At 37.7% G+C, this 20,078-nt stretch overlaps 1 protein-coding gene across 1 annotated transcript in view; it reads right to left on the bottom strand.

Annotated features, from left to right (window-relative positions):
• The window catches only part of LAMA1 (laminin subunit alpha 1), a 100,007-nt gene that overhangs the window by 27,821 nt on the left and 52,108 nt on the right, over positions 1-20,078 (bottom strand). The window contains exons 18-36 of the mRNA XM_063396231.1: positions 19,502-19,588; positions 19,041-19,252; positions 18,430-18,536; positions 17,304-17,484; positions 15,928-16,064; positions 13,061-13,297; positions 11,798-11,941; positions 11,277-11,456; positions 10,476-10,661; positions 10,246-10,373; positions 9,104-9,224; positions 8,832-8,969; positions 7,083-7,204; positions 6,101-6,187; positions 5,663-5,856; positions 4,565-4,707; positions 1,632-1,730; positions 579-690; positions 247-409 (exon numbers count right to left, since the gene is read on the bottom strand). Coding sequence (XP_063252301.1) covers positions 247-409; positions 579-690; positions 1,632-1,730; positions 4,565-4,707; positions 5,663-5,856; positions 6,101-6,187; positions 7,083-7,204; positions 8,832-8,969; positions 9,104-9,224; positions 10,246-10,373; positions 10,476-10,661; positions 11,277-11,456; positions 11,798-11,941; positions 13,061-13,297; positions 15,928-16,064; positions 17,304-17,484; positions 18,430-18,536; positions 19,041-19,252; positions 19,502-19,588 — 2,778 coding nt within the window. The remainder of the gene's footprint in view (positions 1-246; positions 410-578; positions 691-1,631; positions 1,731-4,564; positions 4,708-5,662; positions 5,857-6,100; positions 6,188-7,082; positions 7,205-8,831; positions 8,970-9,103; positions 9,225-10,245; positions 10,374-10,475; positions 10,662-11,276; positions 11,457-11,797; positions 11,942-13,060; positions 13,298-15,927; positions 16,065-17,303; positions 17,485-18,429; positions 18,537-19,040; positions 19,253-19,501; positions 19,589-20,078) is intronic.

Genomic DNA, 20,078 nt, shown 5'->3' on the forward strand with positions numbered 1-20,078 from the left:
TCCAAGTTAACAGGCTTTACTATTGATTTTACAGACTTCTGAAAGACTTTATTATTGATTAGTATCACATGGGATAACCAAGTATCACCAAATCACATAACTACAAAACAAAGTTCACATAGCCCCACCTGGGCTATCACACTGTCACTTATTACAGCAAAATGTTTCTCCAGATATCTCTTCAAAAAAGCAGTGTTGCATGGCAGATACACATGTGAAATAAAGTTTTTGGTAGAACAGGCTTACTTTAGGACCGTGGTAGCATTATGGTGCTGCTGAAAAAAATCCTTCTTGCGCAATGCATCCAAAAGGGCAGAACTATCATCCTGCAGGCTCTGAGATGTGGCATTTGACAGTGGCAGATCCAAGCCCAGTGTTTCATTTAGTGACAAAGCAACTTCAGCAAGTACTGAGTAGAAGAGCAAACAATTTAGTCATACCATTAAAAAAAAAAGAACACATTTGAATCCCCTGTGCAAACTGTAGCATTTTCCATGTAAATAAGACTTGAACAGTTGCAAAGTACATGCCCTTACTAAATTTTGTAATTAAATGGAAATATCTTAAAAAGAGGATACCTTTGATGGTTGTATGTACTGTGTCAATAAAGCCAGTCAGTTCTTGACTTTTATTCCTGGTTTTCTGAGTCATTGTGTCAAGTTGCTGAGCTTTTTTCAAAAATCTAGTTGTCTAGAACAAAATCAGAAATGATATTTGACAGTTCTCCTAAAACACTGATTAATTCCTGACACTTGTCTATGGTTTTTATGTTTACTTTCTTAATACTGAGAATATTATAGTTTAAGGAAATAATGCTTTTTGATAAGGTCTGATGCTTCCAGGCTTGCAGATGCCTTGATTTTGTTTCAAGTTCCAGACTCTCAGATCAGTTATCAATTATTTCCATAATCAGTAAGCTCGTAACTATCAAAGCTATTTCTTTAACTAAGTAAATATTTTAGCATTTTTTAGGTATAATTAATAATTGTTAAGAAAATCAATGTTCTGGATAAATCAATATTAATGCAATACAATAACAACACTCAGTTGAAGCATCTGGTTATATTGTCTATACATGGTCAGAAAATTATAAGAACATATGGCCAGCAAATGAGATCTAATGGCTGAAGTACTGTGATCTATTTCCTACCTACAATTATTCTTCTGTTAAGACTGGATAAAGAATGCAAATGCTGTCTACTTTTCCTGAGAGACTTTAACAGATTTATTTCTCCTGAGATCATTTTAAACACAATACTACAGGTACCAAGGACTTTTCGGTGAATACTCAGCTGTGACATAAACTTCAATAAGCTCCAAATATTAAAACCAATGAGAAGAAAAGTAACTCACTCCAGTTTTAGGACAATAAATGATCACAGTACAAAAAAACTGTAACAGAAAGCATGTAAATCTCCTGTACACTATCATAAACCACTGTAGTCTGCAGAAGATTTCCACAAGGCAATTAACTCCCTTTTCCAGGAAGACTACAGCATGGACTGAATTCTTTCACTGAACTCTATATATTTTGAACAGTTTCTGAACAAGTCTCTGGCATTATACTATTATGCTATGAAATCTCAAATGATTTCTCCAGATAGGCTAAGAATAAAGAAGCCAGCACCTACCTCTTCATGCAAGTGATCAATTCCTCCTGATAAATTCAGAAGATTTTCTTTTGCTGTATCTATTGAGTAAGTTGGATCTTCTCTAGGAACTGTAGACCTCTATAAGAAATGAGAAGTAAAAGCTCACTGTAATTTGAAGACTGTGATTTGTTGCGGGTCCAGAAAAGTTGGGAAGAAAATAACTATGCACACTTAGATTATTTGTATGTTTGAAAGGACTGATTTTCAAAGCACACAAGATGACAAAGTAATTACATACGTACAGTTCATGCAACACAGTGTAGCATTTCTTTAAATAAGCAAGAATCCAGCCACGCTGTATTTTTAACTGAATAAAAAGGAAGGAAGGAGCAGTTCTGCATTCCTGATTCTCAATTTCACCACAGTCTGAGCTCCACACATAAACTACTTTGAGGTGTTCTAAGGCCCTTTGATGTAAATATTTCATCCAGTCCCATAGGTGCTACCATTTCAGCAGCTGGTCCTGTCACAACAGCTGCACTAGGGTGTGTGAGTGAGGATGACCCTGGAGATCAGCAGTTCTGTGGGTCCCCTTTGCCAGTGATAAAGAATAATAGGCTGCGTCAGCCTTCAAGGTCACCGCAAACCTGCTCCGTATGACCATAAATAGGTCATTGTACCTGAGTCTATAATATTTGATAACGTCAAGGCCTGCAACAGAGTATCTCTAAAGATGCAGAGAAACTCAGGGCATCTCTTACAGAGAGAGCAAGTCTAGGAAAGGTTATTTTTAGATTTCAGATGTTTCAGAGTCAATCATCACAAATACCATAATAAGTTATATATATATACACACACACTTTTACGTAAAATACAATTTTTTTAAAAAGTAATGCACAAGAGTATCCAACAGCCTTGTGTCAAATGGAAATTTCAGTGTCTTCTTCCTCGGCATGAAAAGCAAGTCAAAGACAAAGCTCTCAAGCCTTAAAGCCCGGCAGGTTTCTTTAAAAGCCTAGTTCAAAAAAGCAGGACGGGACAGCAACCAAGTTTAGGTGCATCAGGAGTAAAGCAGGAGGCTGTAACTAGAAAAACAGAACTACTGAACTCCTCCAATGGACTGGAGGTGCAGGAGCAGCGAGGAGTGGACAATCTGGTTTGATAACACCATCACTACCAAAGGACCCACAGAAAGGTACAGAAAAGAGGAAGTGCTCAAGTTCTTGAGCTACTAGCACGAGGCAGACGCAACACAGTGCAAGGGACAGCCCTTCAGGGAAGATCTGTAATTCACAAAAATAACCTTGGGGATTTTCTGGCCTCCAGCCATTGTTTCTTTGGCACAAGGCAAAAGGCAAAGTAATCTTTAAATATCCAGGACAAGGGGAATACCTGGTTCCAAACAGAGAAAAAGACTATCAACTTACCCCCACAAAAAACATCGTGTCCCAACATAAACAAAATTACTTGAGTCACAAGAAGTTTTCTATCACTTTAAGCACCCCACTTCCAAGAAAATGACATCTGGCTTTGATTTAATTTTACTATTGAAAAAATGTACATACTGAAACTTAAAAAGTAGAAGGAAGTAGAAGCTTGCTTAGGTAGTTAAGGTGAACTTACTACAAACTTACTATAGCTAAGAAAGTTAAACTCACTTAAGAAGTAAGTAGCAACTTAAACCGCCCTTATTTTTACATAAGATTTGACTTTCCTTTGCAATAAAGTGCTCAATAAAAACTACATATGAATAATGTTTCCAAGTAAAAGATGATGGTGCTATACAAACACAAACTAATTATAGAAAGTAAGTGAATTGTATCCTTGAAGTATTACAATAGTTCAGTACACTTATGCCTTAGGATATAAAGGAAAGTAAGCATAACTGAGGCTTTCAAACTAAAAGGTCAGCAACTAAAATTAAAGGATATGAGTACCTCTGCTGAAGCATAAACATGTAATTTAATCAAAGTTTGCCATCAATTTTTGTAATAATTAATATTTTGAAGTACACTGATTGGAATTCATTCTGCCTTCTACCTTAAATAAAAGAAATTACAATTCAAAATTTTTATTTGCTGAATTTGGCAAGATATTATTTTGATTTTCTTGTAATATGGTGAAATACATAAAAGGTAGCTTTTTTCTGACTCAGAGCTTGTCTACCTGACTATTGCTGAGAAGTCTCTTGCCAAAAAATGTGCTTAATTTTAGTACTCATGAAGCAGGGAGGATCCTATTTATCTCTGGTTTTGGGCAGAGGCCACGTATTCCTCAGCAACAATAAATGATCTTCTAGAATCACAAAAAGTGCTATTTCATGCTTTGTTTAGGGGGGGGAGGAGCTGAAGGGGAAGTTTGGCCCAAGCAGTTTTTGAAAGTGTCCAACAGTGAAACAGTCCACCAGACTTTAGTGTTCTGAGGTGGAGGATAAAGCACTTGGACTGCCACACAGACAAAAACAAAGCAAACTGCTGCACCCCAAGTATCCTTGCTAATGAAAAAGCAGCCTACCACTCCATGGAAGAACCCAGGGAATTCTGGGGAAACAGCCTCTAGATCTATGCCTTGGCAGCTCTTTAGCAAAGGGACCAAAAAGGGATAATATCTGGCCTGCTGTTTTTATTTCACCACTGAAAATTATTCCCCTTGCTGGCCAGACTTCAGAATGCACATAATCTAGGTGAAGCACATACATACAGCATGTTCAGAAATCCAACTGCTGATTGAAAAATATATTAATCCATTTATTTAAATGCCAATGCAACAAAAGAAAAGAAAGCAATACAGGCAGACAAATAGCTTAAGGTATCTTTCCACAAACATAATGGTCTTAATCTGGTATCACTTACACATATTCAAGCCATGAACTTCAGGAAGCCTTCTGTCAAATTACTAGCACATGTGGGTGGCTGCAAGTTTTGCTTTAAAAGTGTGACTGAATATTTCTGCTGTTTGTGTGTTCTTTTTACCTTCAGATGTTGTGTTGCATTCTCCAACTCTGATAATATCCCATAAGGCAGACGGTCAATACCAGTGAGGTTCACTGAAAGCATGACCTCGTTCAAATCATCCAAACTGTTTAACAAAACTCCTGTGCAGTTGTCATCACAAGCTAAATAAACAAGTTTAAGGAAGCAGTATTAGTATTAAAATAAAGACAAAAAATACTCCACTTTTTATTTAGACAGTATGTGCCTTCATCATTTCAGTTAAGAGTGATAAAGTATAACTCTGAATATACAGATTTGTAGTCTTGTCTTTCCCTTCTTGCTCAAGAGTGAACTTATTCCAGACACATTCTCCTTAGGTTAGCACACTTTAGAGCCCTACTGGTCCTGCTAACTATTGAGCTGCTAGCTGTACTATAAGCTTATTGAGCCTATTCAGCTATTTTGCAAAAATCCATGTTGAAGCCACTCAGTCAAATGGGTTTGGCAGACAGGAAACAAGCCTACAGTCCTGTAATTCCATTTATTTCCCAGAATTTTTTTTATACAAAATAAAACCAGGGTTCTAAATCCCGTTTCATTTTAGAAGCAGACTGCTGTACTAAATGTGTCTTTCTACTACTTACACTCTCATAAAGAATTGCAAGAGTAATTATTGGGGGAATATGACTTATTATTGGTGGAGAATGCCTATAAACCTGGGATGATTCCAGAAGTATTATTACAGCAACCTCATATCCAAAGGGTCAATGACATAGGAAGTCAAGACTTTGCAATAAATATTACACAGTCAGCAAAAGTCTTAAAATTATTTTTCCTTAAACTTGTTTGTGGCATTAAACAAGCATTTTAAGGATTGACTGCTTGGCTGATGTTATGACCTCTACTATAGTTTCCTCTGTGTCCCCAGAAAGGTTGAGGTTGGATGAGACCTCCAGAGAATACCTTTTCCAAACCTCTGTGTTTTACAGAAATAATAAGTTGTTAGGGCTTCTTTCCTTCACAGAAACAACAGGGCCTGACATCCTAAACCCATCCACGGAATAACCTCGTGGAGATAAATACCACTGGTGTGGAGCACAGCCCCTTGGGACAGTAAGCAATTTCCATTCCACCTACACACACACTGGTCCTCCAGGAGGAGATGCCGCGGCTCGCACTCGTCGCAGAGCGGTCCCGTCACCCCCGGCTTGCAGAGGCACTGCCCGGTGGCACCGTCACAGCTCCCGTGCACGGACCCGCCCGGACTGCACTGGCACGGACGGCAGCTGCCACCAGGGAGCCCAGGGGCACCGTAATACCCGGGGGAGCACCTGCAGGCAGGAATGGCACACTGAACATCACGGGATATTCACCACGACATCAGATGCTGCACTTACTGAGAGCCTGGGGTTTTTATGAACAGTGCAACAGTAACTAGCAAATCACCCCAAGTCCTCGAGCACTCATTTATACACTGATTTATGAACACTAAATAATCTGAGTACACATATGGCTCATATTAAACAAACTGTCCTTGGGAGTTGGGAATCAATAGGAACATCACGTGTAACTCACCTTTCACAGTACTGTCCTTCATATCCTGGGAGACAAGCATCACAGTAGTAATCCTGAACACCCTTCAGGACACAAGTGGGACTAAAACTGCAGGAAAGATAAATACCTGCTATCATGTAAATAAAAGACCATAAAAAGACAGATAAAACCTTCAGTCACAGGTTAGATACTGTATGCAACATTATCATCTGTTTAATCTGATTGCATTGCTCTAGAATTTGTACTTTCAATTAGTTAAGTTTGCTTTCCCAGTGTGGCTCCAGTACTGCATAACATGCCAGAGCACATTATGGCCTTCCTTTGAAAAGGTAAGACAATGTAAAATGGATGTTGTATGATATCGCTATTTTATGTATTTAACCAACACTTGTATGAGGACACCAAAATTGCCAGACTCTCATTCTGATGCAATTATACAAAAGCAAACAACAAATATGCTTTTTAAGCTTCTGAAAAAACCCAGCCTGCACAGCATTTTGTTTTTTAAAATACAGTTAACTGCTCCTCTACCAAACAAGCAGATGTATGAATTTCAGACAAAAGAGTATTTGTTCTTCCCCTCAGATTGATCTCATGAAAAGTTCCTGCACTGAGTGGGGATGACCTGAATCTTTGTAAATACAAATTACTATTCTCTGAATGAAGAAAGAGACTCACATTTGATACTAAACACAACTTAGCAACTTAGTCAACTATCTATAAAACAGTCTATGTGTCTGTTCTAGTCTTAAGAGAAAAAATTGATTCATCTATCACCTAATCTTTTTATTTTAAAATTTCCGAGTTACCAGTACAGTTCAGAAGGCAAGCTCCATTTACTAAATAAAAATAGGCAGCATTCAAATGTCTACAAGTTAAAGTTACATAACAATAAACAACCCCTGTTATAGTGTAGGAGGAGCAGAAGGAGTAGGAGGTTAGACGTACAACACAAGAAATGGGAATGGGGAAGTGTGCACTGGATTTAGAAAGCTGTGGTTACCTGACAGGGTTGGCCCTGGGACAGGCACAAAGGGAGCAGTCATTGGCAGATCCAGTCACCTTCCCGTAGTAGCCTGGGGCACAAGCACTGCAGTAATCACCAACTGTGTTATCCCTGCAGTTCTGAGACACAAACAACAAAAACAAGACAACTAACAACAAGAGTAACTTTATCGACTTGTGTACAGTTTCCAACAATGATCTCTACATGTCACTACCCACGGGTCAGTATTCTCTGAGTGAAGAAACCCTTTATGCACACAGAATCTTCTCTTATGTATTTTCTCTTATGTGAATGCCCCTTCAGGCAGGCTGACCTAATTTCTTTTCTGAATTTCCAGAGTCTATGTATTTTTGCTACTATTAATCAATTCAGGTCAGGACATCACAGTACATTAAAAATGCTAAAAAAAACCCCAAACAAACAAAAAATCCGAACAAAACAAAAAAAAGGAAAAATTAAACTGAATATTTGGCTTTTCTGTTTCAGCATTTGCTGAAATGCTGAGGACTATCCACAGTTAGGATAATTTGTCAAGAGTACTGATCCATAACCAGTGCAATTAATATTCAAACACTAAATTGGTATTATAAACACAACTTAACTGACTAGTCACCCAAGTGAACAAAAAGACTTTTCTGGTTCTCCTACTTTTTTCTTTCAACCTTTCTTTTTTCTTATTCTGTACCTCATATACCTGCTAGTGTGTAATTTAGATTGGTTGATGAGGTAAACAGCAGCAATGCAAGATCCTATTTTATGGGAGCAGAAGTCAGGTGAAAACCAACGCTCCTGCCTACACCACTCAGCTGGAAATGTCTGAGTAGTAATTTCAAGACACAGATGACTTGCTAACCCTCAACAAGACAATTAGAGGAAGAATGATGAATATTCACCTCTGTGAAAGATGTATGCATTTTAGCCTTGTAAAAGTGAGAACCTTAGCTCTTACTCATGAGATACATGCTCTTGTACAAATCTGAAACCAAAAAAATGGCTTAGAAAAGCCTGAAGGACTAAGGAAACTCACTTGAAAACTAACTTCAAGAATTAATTCAACAGAAGTTGACTTTGAACTAACCCACTCACCACTGGAAAAATAAAGTAACTGGGGAAAAAATAGGAAAAAACACAGAGCAATGCCAGGGAATGGACTCAATATGCCTTATTTGGTTAGCCAAGAATTTGCTGTCTACAGCCTGTCAGACCACAAGAGAGATGAAACCTGTTAGTCATATGTGACCCCTCTTTGCAACCTTTGGGATAAAATGAGAAAAGTAAGCAAATCAACTTAGCTGAGGCATATACCTACAATACTGTCGTCTCTGGCCATTAAAAAAGTGCCTCATTTAAAGCTGCCCAGAGGATTTCTTCCTGAGAAAGAATTTACCTTTGATTTGAGTCTGTGGTGTGGTATGGCTTACTGCCTCCTGTATTTCTTTTTTTCTGTACCTAAGCAGACCTTGTCCAGACACCCAAAATGTCTCACAGAAAAACAGACAAACTCAACCAATATACAAGTAATATTAAAAGTAAAACTAAAACAATTTATGATTTTGAGTATGTTAATGCACCAAAACCTTGCTAAATTTACTGTATGGATGTTAAAGGAAACTATTCAGATTTTCCACCTTTCAGAGTTGTGGGGGGAAAGAAATCCTATTTTGTCCAAGAGGTACAGCCATATACTTCTCCTAAAAACTCCTTGGATAGGTTAAATTAACAGAAGAATGTATAGGATGTACATACCAAGCACTTTCCAGTGTCAGGATCACAGGTTTCACTGTGGTTGTTGCACTGACATGGCACACAAGGTGCTATCAGAGTGTGAGGCTCTCTTACACTATGTTCTGTATGCTTTCCCCTGTAGTATCCTGGAGCACAGCTCTAGTTGTAAAGGGAGTAAAATAAAATATAAAAAAAATTATTACAGCTAACAGCTACAATTTTAAAAGCCATTTAAGTAATTTTTTTTTCCTTCGCATTATTAGTCATACAAAAAGGATTCAAGGGTTCAGTACCTGGCAGGACAATCCAGTGTAGCCAGCAGGACACCTACATTGCTCTACAAGATGAGCTAGAGGTCTGCCGAGATGCATTTCTTCAAACTTGACTGCAATTTCCATTGAGATATTTGCAATTCTGCAGGATATATGCAGAAGAGACTGTGAACATCTAAAGAAGCATGAACAACAAAAACAAGATCCAAAAACATTTTCATGCTTCTAAGTCAGGGCTACAATACATAATCTTCCATAATTTCCCATGCAAATATCTCAAAAACTGAAGATTTTTTACTTATTTATGGGACTCAAGAATCTACAACTAAACACACCAGAAATTATTAGAAGTAATAAAGGTCGATCCCTCTCGGTCTGGAAAACTTCCCAAACCCACCATCAAGATGATATAATTTTTCCTCAGAAATATTAGACAGCTGCATTTGTCTTGTGTCACAATTTTGGACAGAGCTAACAAAAAGATAATTGAGGGCATGTGAATCAAAAACAACACAAAATCTGGAGGTGGAATCGGACTTCTTCAGAGCTGTGAAGACGTACAGATGTTGGGTTTTCACTGGATGCATCTTTGCTCATCTTGTTAGTTTCCAGACTGACAGATGCAACGAGGATATCCCATCCCCTCCCTCTCATTAGTAACTTAGTTCTGGACAAAATGGTAATAAAATGCTACTATTCTGAGGTAGGACTATCTTATTACCACTGCCTGGAGTGTTTCAAGCTACAGGAGACACCTAGACAGATATAAAGCCACGAACTCACTTGAACTGAAAAAAGAAACAAAAAATTCAATATCCATAAAAATAAGATGGGAAAGAAGTCTTTTAGAAAATACAAAATATTTAACTATAGCATCAGTCCTGCAGATCACTGCATCAGCCTGTGCTCCTTTGTGTGTCTTGCTATTGAAGTAAGCAGCAGGGTCATTTAGTGTTTCACAGAAAAGAATTCAAGAGAATTTAATTCTGCTGCAATTAAAAGTTATAAATGTTTTCTTGTCAAAGGAAGAGCAAAAGTCATAAATAGGAAATTGCAAATTTCTCTGAGGTAAGTCTTTACTGTATAGCTCAGTTGAGGCTATTTGTAAGTTAAATTACAGTAAATGCAACACAATAAATAAATGCAATCAGAGGTTGCTTTACCTGCTTTGCTGTAATCCTTGGCCATAAGCTGCCTTGATAAGGATGTATTCAACATTGCTGAGCACAGACATGAAGTCAGAACGTAAGACAGGCTTATCAGAAACAGAGTTAAAATACTTCCAAGAATCCTAGGGAAACATAACACATTCATTATTTATTTCTTTATTAAAACCATGAACATCCACATTTACTTCAAGGTTATGCTGTGCTCCTGCTGTGTTTTGGCTTACCTCCTTCATTTCTACTTCCTTGTCAGTTCTTACTCCATTTTCTGGAGAAGGGATGTCTACATAGATGACCAACTTGCTGGTGTGACCTCCTTTCATTAGAATCTGTGGCTCAAAGTTTGAGGTTCCAAAGCCATCCAAAGCATAAAAGGCAACAGTATATCTCAGCTTCCCTCCATAGGCCATGAGCTGTTTGGATTAAAAATTATTACTGTTATTCATTCTAAGGTTCAAGTTACTAGTTGAAAATATCTTTACATCATCTGTAGACTGGAAAACTGCCAGTCCTTCGAAAATTTTACAATAAAAATTTAAAATAAAATTGACTTAAACTCAGTGGCTCTTCCACCAAGGTTAAATACATATTTCTAAAAAGCAGTATTTCTAGTTTCTTTACCTAGACCCTGTCAAGGTGTGCACTCAATTTTCATTGAATTCCTAAGCAATAGAGATTCCATAATCTATATATTGATTCTAGCATCAAGGTTCAAAATTCTTTTAGGTTTCTACAATGAAACCAAATATATCACTGTTTCCCCCCTATACACCACAGAATTTTTACTGCGAAGTAATTAAATATGGGTGTCACCAATTTACAGGGTCAACAAAAATCTTGTTAGATAAGGGTAAGGTAAATATGTTGTCTGTGCTTGCTCTATCACTGAACAGTTACAATATTATGACCTACAAGAACAGAACTAACATAGAAATATGTTATGAATATAGTCACTATTCTAGAGTAAAGGAGTGTCTACCAGACAACAAAGTTATCTACAAAGCATTCCAATTATTTAATAATCTTACCTGGTCTCCCTGAAACTGCTCTGGCAACTTCCAGTAAAATGTTTCTGTATTCAAGTATTTTCTGACTATGGCAGCATCCAATAAAACATCAGGAAATTGTGAAAATACTCCTTCCACTGTTCCAGTCAGGTTACTTTGAGCTACTACATGCAGAATAGCCTGATCTGGAGTTAATGTTATCTGCAACACAAAGAGCAAAAGATTCATTCAACAAAATTTGATATTTACAATTTTAGATGCTTTTAAACAGTTAATAGTCCATTTCAAAGGTAATAAATGTCCAACCCAAAAAACTGGAAAACACATTTGAGATTTACTTTTTTAAGAAATGAGAAGTGAAACACAAGGTGTCAGAAATAAAAGTATGACCATTTTACCATTTGCTGGTTTTTCTGACCTATGCCACTGGCCCTGTAAGCCAGTTAGGACACCCAGCCTGACCCATTAAATGTGCACACCAGTGGTACCTAACATGAACATAACAGCAAACTGAGTCTGTGTGGTTACACTGCTTTACTTACAGGAATTCTCACGTGGTCTTCTAGTTCTGAACAAGATGTGGACATCCCAAAACAGAAGCATGGAGTACATCCTAGTGCATTGTTAGCAGACAAACCAAAAGTTCCAGGTTTACACTCACTGCATTGTAGACCAAAAACATTTTCCTGAAGGATATTTAAAAAAAAAAAGTAACAGCACACTCGTAATACTTCACTATCTAAATGAAAGATGATTATTTTTGCAAGAAAAACTAGTTGCTACATAAACTACATAGCAGAATATCAATTATTGTATGCAATCCATTTTACTGTGCAGTACATGACTTTTTTTCATTATTTCCCAATGCTGTTTTGCTTCCTTTCTTGAAAAAAAAAAAAAAACAAAAAAAAAAAACCCCAAAAAAACCCCACAACCAAACACATAAAAACCCCCCCATAAAAAACCACAGAACATTTAAGTTAAACTCAAATATTTGACTGTCTATCAAAAATTAGCAGCTGTGAATTTAAATTCAAGACAGAATTCCCCCCCAAACCTGCATCTGGAAAATGAGCTCCAAAAGCCAAATAAACTGCTCAGTATGAACAGGAATCAAGGGACCTATTCCCAAGTGTCTATTTTTGCACTCAATTCCCAACTGGTAAGCTGAACCTCAAGAAACACCCAAAACTACAGTCAATGCCCACTGGCACATTTAACCAGAGACTGGACAGACACCTAGGAAGGTATGAATTTGTTGTCTTGAAGGAACTTTTCTATCACTCAATCTTTTAAGAACCGATTCCTATATTTTCAGAAAAATATATACTATCTATGTTCTTAATGTTTCCTTTCCTATATAGAAGAATATCAGACTATTCACAATATATCTGAGTTATTCTTAAGCACTGCCTTTGATTTCAGCACAGGAAATTAATTGGAACTTGCAACCTAAACTTAGTTCAAAAAACACTGAGATTCTCCATTTAGTATTTATTGGTTTCTTCCTATCATTGTAATTTGAATTTTCAAAAATGCAGGCTATATTATCTGAACTAATGAGTCATTCTCAAACCTAATAAAAGCAAATATGTACGAACAGAAAAACTTCACTGTTTTTCAATTTTTCCTGACTAACAGTAAGATCTCTCACAGAAAATCCTTCAGCAGTGATCTAGGTGTACCCATAAATGACATAGGTTGCCTTTTGAAGTCTGTTCAGCGCTATATCTTCCCTGGCTTTGATGCAATTAATGTCTAGAGAACCCCGATGCTTTCCCAGACGGGGCTGAACGACTCGGTACCTTGCAGGCACAGACGCCACTTTCCTCTTCACAGCCACAAACTCCTGCAGTGTCATTACACGTCTCCGCTTTGGTTCCTCTCAAATCACAGTCACAGGCAACACAGTCCGGGTAGTCCCTGTAGCCCAAGGCACAGCTGGAACAGTCTCGTCCCCCAAATTCAGTTTTGCACTGGCACTGACCTGTCAACACATCACACTGGAGATTGGCTGAACCAGTGTTGCTACAGTTGCAAGCCTTAGCGGAAGAGAAGAAATGTTCATAAATAGTAGATCTTTTAATTTTTTTTTTTACAACAGAAACAGCAGAGAAAATTTTAAAATGACCCTTAAAACTCAATGTTTGTCAACAAATACTGTACAATAGTAAAAGGGAAGAAATTCCACACAGGAATGAGGTTGTTTGGTTTGTATTTTAGCAAAGAACTCCATTTCCAATATCAGTGGATGGCAAAAAGTTAGAAGCTTTGTTGGTTCCCTAATATGAGTTGGGAACCAAAGGAGTTGAAGGAATCTGTTCCAGAAAACAAAAATATATGCAAAATACTTAATTTACAGTACTAGTAATTGAGTACAGCAAATAAATTAAATAATATTGTATAAATGTTCAATGAAAGAAATCTGTAACTATCGTAATTTTATTAACATGACAGAAAGCAAAGTCTTACAACTAACATTCTTTTACAATTTCAAGAAGCATTACTAGATTCTGCATCCTGCTCAATCTACTTTCACTATCTGATGAGGAGCCAAGAATCTCACTGCATCCCAAAGGTGGGAAGCTTAGCATGCAGCTCAGGACCAAAGGAAAACTGTTTCCTGGCAGAGTGCATCCTTCATTACGCAATCAGTAAGATGAACCTGTTACTACAAATATGCAAAGAGGGTGTACTTATTTGTCATTCTTTTTTAAAGCACCTCTGGATTAGCCTTCACTCTTGATTTCTTATCTGTGGTTACTTAACAAGCCCAGTTCTGGTCTGTGGTTATTTCTAACTGAACAGGCAAGAAGTACATTCCATTTATCATCATCTACTGTGAGCATTTTCCCTGAGTTATTTTCCTCATCAGCTCTCCTTAAGATGAGAAGTCTTTACCTTGCCAAGTCCTGCATGCCAAGACCCACAAGTTCTAGAAGAATTACTGCCTATCTTCTAGCATTCTTCACAATTTTGCTGGTTACCCACAGCACTCTTTGTATTAAGCAGTTTTTGCTCTAGCATCGGGTACTACAATGCCTCGTTTAATATACTTTGTGGCCACACAGGTTGACAACTTTGGCTCTCAGGTATCAGTAAAGGTCCATAGCTCTGAACATCAAACACTAAGATAATAATAATTTACATGTATTCAATCTCTGGCCACTTGTGATAAAGATAAATAAAGGCTCTAAAGTACAAAGCACTGTGCTGCAGCACATATGAAAATGATGTAATTGTTTATAAAAAAGACTACAGCTCTGCTACACTACTGCACCCAGAAATGGATGCTAAATATCAAGACAATTTCTAGAAACAGAGCCAGATCATGTAACCACTTATGCATTCTGTGTTGCAAAACCAGGCAGTCTGGGCTTCTCAGCATGGCTTTTCATCCATGCAGAGAGCATGCAAAATGTCTCTGCTGGGTTTGCCAGAAGACACTGCTCCTGATCTTAAACTACAACATCCAAGTATTCAGCATAGGGAATATACCTCTGTTGGGACTATCAACTGGAGATCACATTACTGCTTGTTGCATCAAGAAAGGATCTAAAATACCTTAGACATGCATATTCATTACCTTCACATTCATTACTGCAATGCTGCAACCAAAAGGAATGATAAATAACCTAGCAAAAGTGAGCAACTGCATATTCACTTACACCTGATCATTGGCAAGTGCTGTGGAATCACCCTGTGAGAGAACACCTCAAAGGAAAGGCACAAGGACCAGCACACTGTATTTGCAGTGCATTAAGTAAGAATGACAGCAAGCTGACACCTCACAAAGCTGTGGTTTAAAGACCAGTTGCCAACTACGTTACTATAAATCACTAAGATGGTTAACTCTGAAGACTTATTAGGACTACTTTATCATCCTTACTCTAAATTATTAAAGAGAGAAAAAGGATACCAATTGGGCTGACACTTAAATACTTACTGCATGTAATGACAGACCTTGTCAAGTTGATTGTATTTGTGGTTTCTCCACTGAAGTTACCCATTACATTCATGTAACTGAGGCGTTTTAAAATCTCAACATTTATAAAATAGTTTGGACCAATGCCATATCTGAAAGGAATTTACTGCATGAACCTTTACTGCATGAATGGTTGCTATTCCTTGGATCTGCCCTGACTTTGCATTTAATTGCTTAATCATAAGCATTAAGCTGAGATAATGGGAGCTACCATTGTTCCATCCATTAAATATTAACTACATTATGCCATTTTAATTATAAATTTTCAGAAAAAATGCCTGCAGTAACTTTCAAGACACTTCCAATGTTCTTAAATCTGTAATATTATCACTCATTGATTTCCACAGAAACAATGTTCTCAGTTGCCCATTGCTGCTATAAATAGTTTAGAACCACTATTTAAACACCTAAATGTTAGAATACACACCTCACAATTTTAATGTGAACTATGTACATATCCAGAATAAGCACTCTGATCGTATTTTCAAATTCAGACCTCTTAGAAGGTTCCTCAATAAACATTGTGCCATCTGTTGTTTTGCTGGATTTTATTTTAATGTGAGCATGTTGCATTAACACTTTGGGACAGAATAAAGATCATGGTTCTCAAAACAAAAGTCCAATTCTGACATTAGTATAAGGCAAAATGCTTTTAACAGCCATGACTTTTCATCCAGCCTACCGTACCTTGCAACCAAGTTTAGGAGAGAGTCCCCAGTAATTTTCTTCACAGAGTTCACACTTTTGTCCCTGAGTGTGAGGGGGACAAATGCATTGGCCAGAATCAGCATTACAGTTGTTCTGTGTATGGGCACAGTCACAGGCTGCAAGAGAAACAGGACCAAATGAGTAACTTTATCCATGCTTTACTACAGAGAAGAAACTCCAAGACCATCGATAATCTTACTTTTCTTATGCTGTACATTTGTCTATTCCACTAGGAACTCCTTGCCATCCCTAATCACTGAGCAACAAGTCATGACCACAGTGACATTTCATCACTGGAAGCCCATTATTGCTTACTGACTTTGCCTATTTGGTGTTTCAAACAGCAGCGCTGCACTTCCACAGGGGGATCAACAAAACCAAATAAAATTACTTTTGGAGTAGAATACATTTGTAGGAAAACACTTCTATTATAGAGGACACAAAACTTATCAGGAGATATGCTAATGTTCTCAAGCAGGTGAAAGGATTAATCTCAAGAATTGTTTATTGAATAATAGGGATGGATAATTATTTTTATAATAACTAACTGCAGGATGCACTTGGCTATTTAAGAAACAAAATACTATTCCAGTTAAAAAGCAGAACTTCAGTGAAGTGATTTTATTAATCTTTTTAGTAATATTTAAGTAATTTCCAATAATGAAATGGTTAAAGGTACGCATGGGATATTTGGTTCCTAGTAAAGATATTCATTTCAAAACATAATCTTATCACAATCTCACTGCATATTTCATTTTAATGTTTGAGGCATGAAAAAAGTGGCTTTGTGTGGCTGGAGAAAAGGCAGGCATTCCTTTAGGAATGAAAAGGGCATCTTACTAATACAAAAAATTAGGTTTTGATGGCATGTTCTCCTCTCAGAACAATTTCTTCATTATCATGACTAAAAACACAGCCAGGTGATGATGGGAAAATAGGGTCGATGACTTCTTATCAAAGTATGAAACACATATTTAAGAGTTAAATGAAAAAATAAAATTAAAATCTTTAGGAGTAGAGGCTCTTCACTTTCCCAACTGCAGGAAAAAAAAGATTTCATTCTCTTTGAAGGACTGAAGGGTTTTGTAATAAAGAGACAAAGGAGCTATTGAGGATGTAATATTTCTCTCATGCACCCTTTATGAGTTATTTCATAGTCACCACCTTTTTACAAGGAGCCACACAGCAAGCAAAGAAATGTTTTATTCCCTAGCTTAATCAAAGTATTAGTAGACCTTCCTACAGATTCTTCTGTACTGTCATCAAAACAACTGACCTTTGCCAGAGTTCAACATACAATATACTGCTGAAAGAAATTCCAGACAAACTCCAGAGAATCATGGATTAGAGCTTACGTGTGCAGCCACCATCCTGGAATGCATAAAAGCCATGAGCACAACGATCACACTTCTCTCCAGCCACTCCTGGCACACAGTGACACTGCCCCTGGTGATTGCAGTCCTCAGACACCGAGCCAAACTGACTGCAGTTGCAGGGAACACAGCCAAGCCCAGTAAGCAGCCCATAATACCCGTTCTGTTGGAGAGGAAATAAATAGATTTGAGCTATGTTTCACAAATTTTTGAAAACAGTACAACATACACTCTTGTTTTCTCTTGTTTGCTCCCCATGATGTCTGACCTGCATGAATCATGGCCAGCACTGTGTCACTGTTGTGGAAAGACTCCTGGCAATATCTCTTCACTGTTGCCAGCCATGTGCATAAAGCAATATGAGAAAAACTCAAGCCTGAAATGCTCTGGTGATCCTCTCACCTCACAAGCAGGACACTACATTTTGAAGTCTGATATTGTTCTAATTCAAAGACTTGCATGAGGTGAGGGTGGGCTGTGCTGTGATCAAGCACAGATACCTGTGACTGAATGAAAGCATAGAGTGGAGCACATCAAGTGACCTAGTGTACATGTGTGTCCCCAGTCATTCAGCTGGGCTGGCACAAAAGGCAGTAACTGGGCACAGATTTCCTGCTCTGGTCTCTGATGGAGTTCTACAATTAGCATAGAGTGGAAACTGCTGGTTTGTATCACCAGTGAATATCTGCTTGTTCTTACAACAGGCCTGCCTTTCAGCTGAATCCCTTGTTGGCATTCAGCCATGATGTATTTATTATCACCAACCACATTTCTTCAGATATTCCTTATTCAGACTTCATTTTACAGAAGCACAGCTCTAAGATCCCCTCAGGTTTGTTAACAGTGTTTGGTTTGGTTTTTGACTGCCTGAACAGCCCCATGCTGTTCAGGAGGGTGCTGAATCAATGACATAGCTTCGTATCTGCAAGGAGCACATGCCGAGCACTTTTCAGTCACAAAAACCTCTACAAACTTTGGTCTCCACTCCAGGCCCCTCTCCCTCAAACCTATTTGTTGCTATTCTCCATAACTGCTCAAATCAATATCTATAGATAAAGAGGAAGACAAGAAAATCTATACATTAGCAACAGGTAATATATCTGCTTACCAAGCATTTGTCACATTTTTCTCCAATTACATTTGATTTGCAGGAACAGATGCCAGTCTCATGTTGACAAGTACTTGAAAGGGAACCATTCACATGGCAGGCACAGGCTTGTGTTCAGACAAAAAGAAACCAAATTAAAAAATTATTCACGTGTATCTATAGGCATTCATTATTATATGGAATTCAAAATCTGGTATATGGCGTGTTTCATCTGTTTATATCCCACAGATGCTAATACATCACAGAACTGCCTGTGCATTTGGACTAAAATTCAAAGAACAAAACACATCTGAATAGCTGTATTTGAGAAGGTTTTTTTTCTTCCAGCCCTATATGGGACATTCAGACATAGGAAATGTGTACAGCATGTCACGGGAGGGACAGTGTTAAGCAAGTCAATAAGCTCCAGGATAGCAAGTCTCAAACCCTAACATAATACATTCCCCTCCCTCAGCCTAACTCAACCCCAGATTTTTCAACCTACACTTGCCAGCTCACAACTTGAAGATTAACTTTTTCAGTAAAAGTGCACGTGTGCCCATCCATTTTGCACATGAACAGTACATTTTTGTGTTCTTTAAATGTTGAGAGTAATAAAAATAAGAACTTACCACGACAGTTTTTGTCAATCACTGCATCCCCATAATACCCATCAGCACACTTTTCACAGTGGTGACCTGCTGTGTTCCCCAGACATTTCAGACACTGTCCTGTGAAGGGATCACAGTGGCCCTCTTCTTGAGGGTTTACATTGCCATTGCATTCACAAGGAGCACACGACTGTCCAGGCACAAGAGGATTCCCATAGTAACCATTAGCACACCTACATCAGAGTTTAAAAACTTTATCAGTTGGAGTGTGGTCATGTCATACACTCTCCTCACTGAAGGGAGTTTTTCCTATTAAATTTTAATCTAAAGTGTCTCTGTATTACAATGAAAGGCAAAATAAGAAGGAAAGTTTTATTTGGAACGTTTTGTATATGTGGTATGAACAATACAAGGAAGATAGGATGATGAATACTTAGTGATGGCAATGATACAGATATTTCACCCAAAATTAGTGCACATACCTTTCACATTGAGAACCAGTATAGCCTGGAAGACATTTGTCACAGACAATTCCACCTTCTTCACCCAGCTGGCAAGTGGGACTGAAACTATTAACAATATTAATGGCAGTTGATATCAATGCAGAGAATCAGAAGACTTCTGCAAACATTCAATATCCACCCTTTCTTGTGCCTAGCTATATAAACACACAATTGCAATTTTTTCTAGTTTATCGATGCTTTCAACATTAAAATGTGTCAAAATAAACATCTAAGTCTCAAAAACTCTTGGGTTTTTTTTAACTTTAAAAGCGAGATTTTAAAACTTCCTAAAAACTTGGTTTTCATTCTTGCAAAGCAGTACAATTGCTGTTCTGAGTTCCTTTTTTCAGGTACATTACTTCTGTCCTTCTATTGTTCGCTGAAAAAACAAGGAAGATAACCATCATTTCGGTGCAAAGTTCAAGGACAGGTTGAATTATTACTTTCATGCACCATGCAAAATCATACCAGTTGACTCAGCCTCTCTTAGCCTAGTCTATATCTTTGTCTACCTCGAAAAACAACATTTCCATGAGATATAAGCAAACAAAGATGA

The sequence above is a fragment of the Prinia subflava genome, chromosome 1 (genome assembly GCF_021018805.1).
Source record: "Prinia subflava isolate CZ2003 ecotype Zambia chromosome 1, Cam_Psub_1.2, whole genome shotgun sequence".
NCBI lineage: Eukaryota > Metazoa > Chordata > Aves > Passeriformes > Cisticolidae > Prinia > Prinia subflava.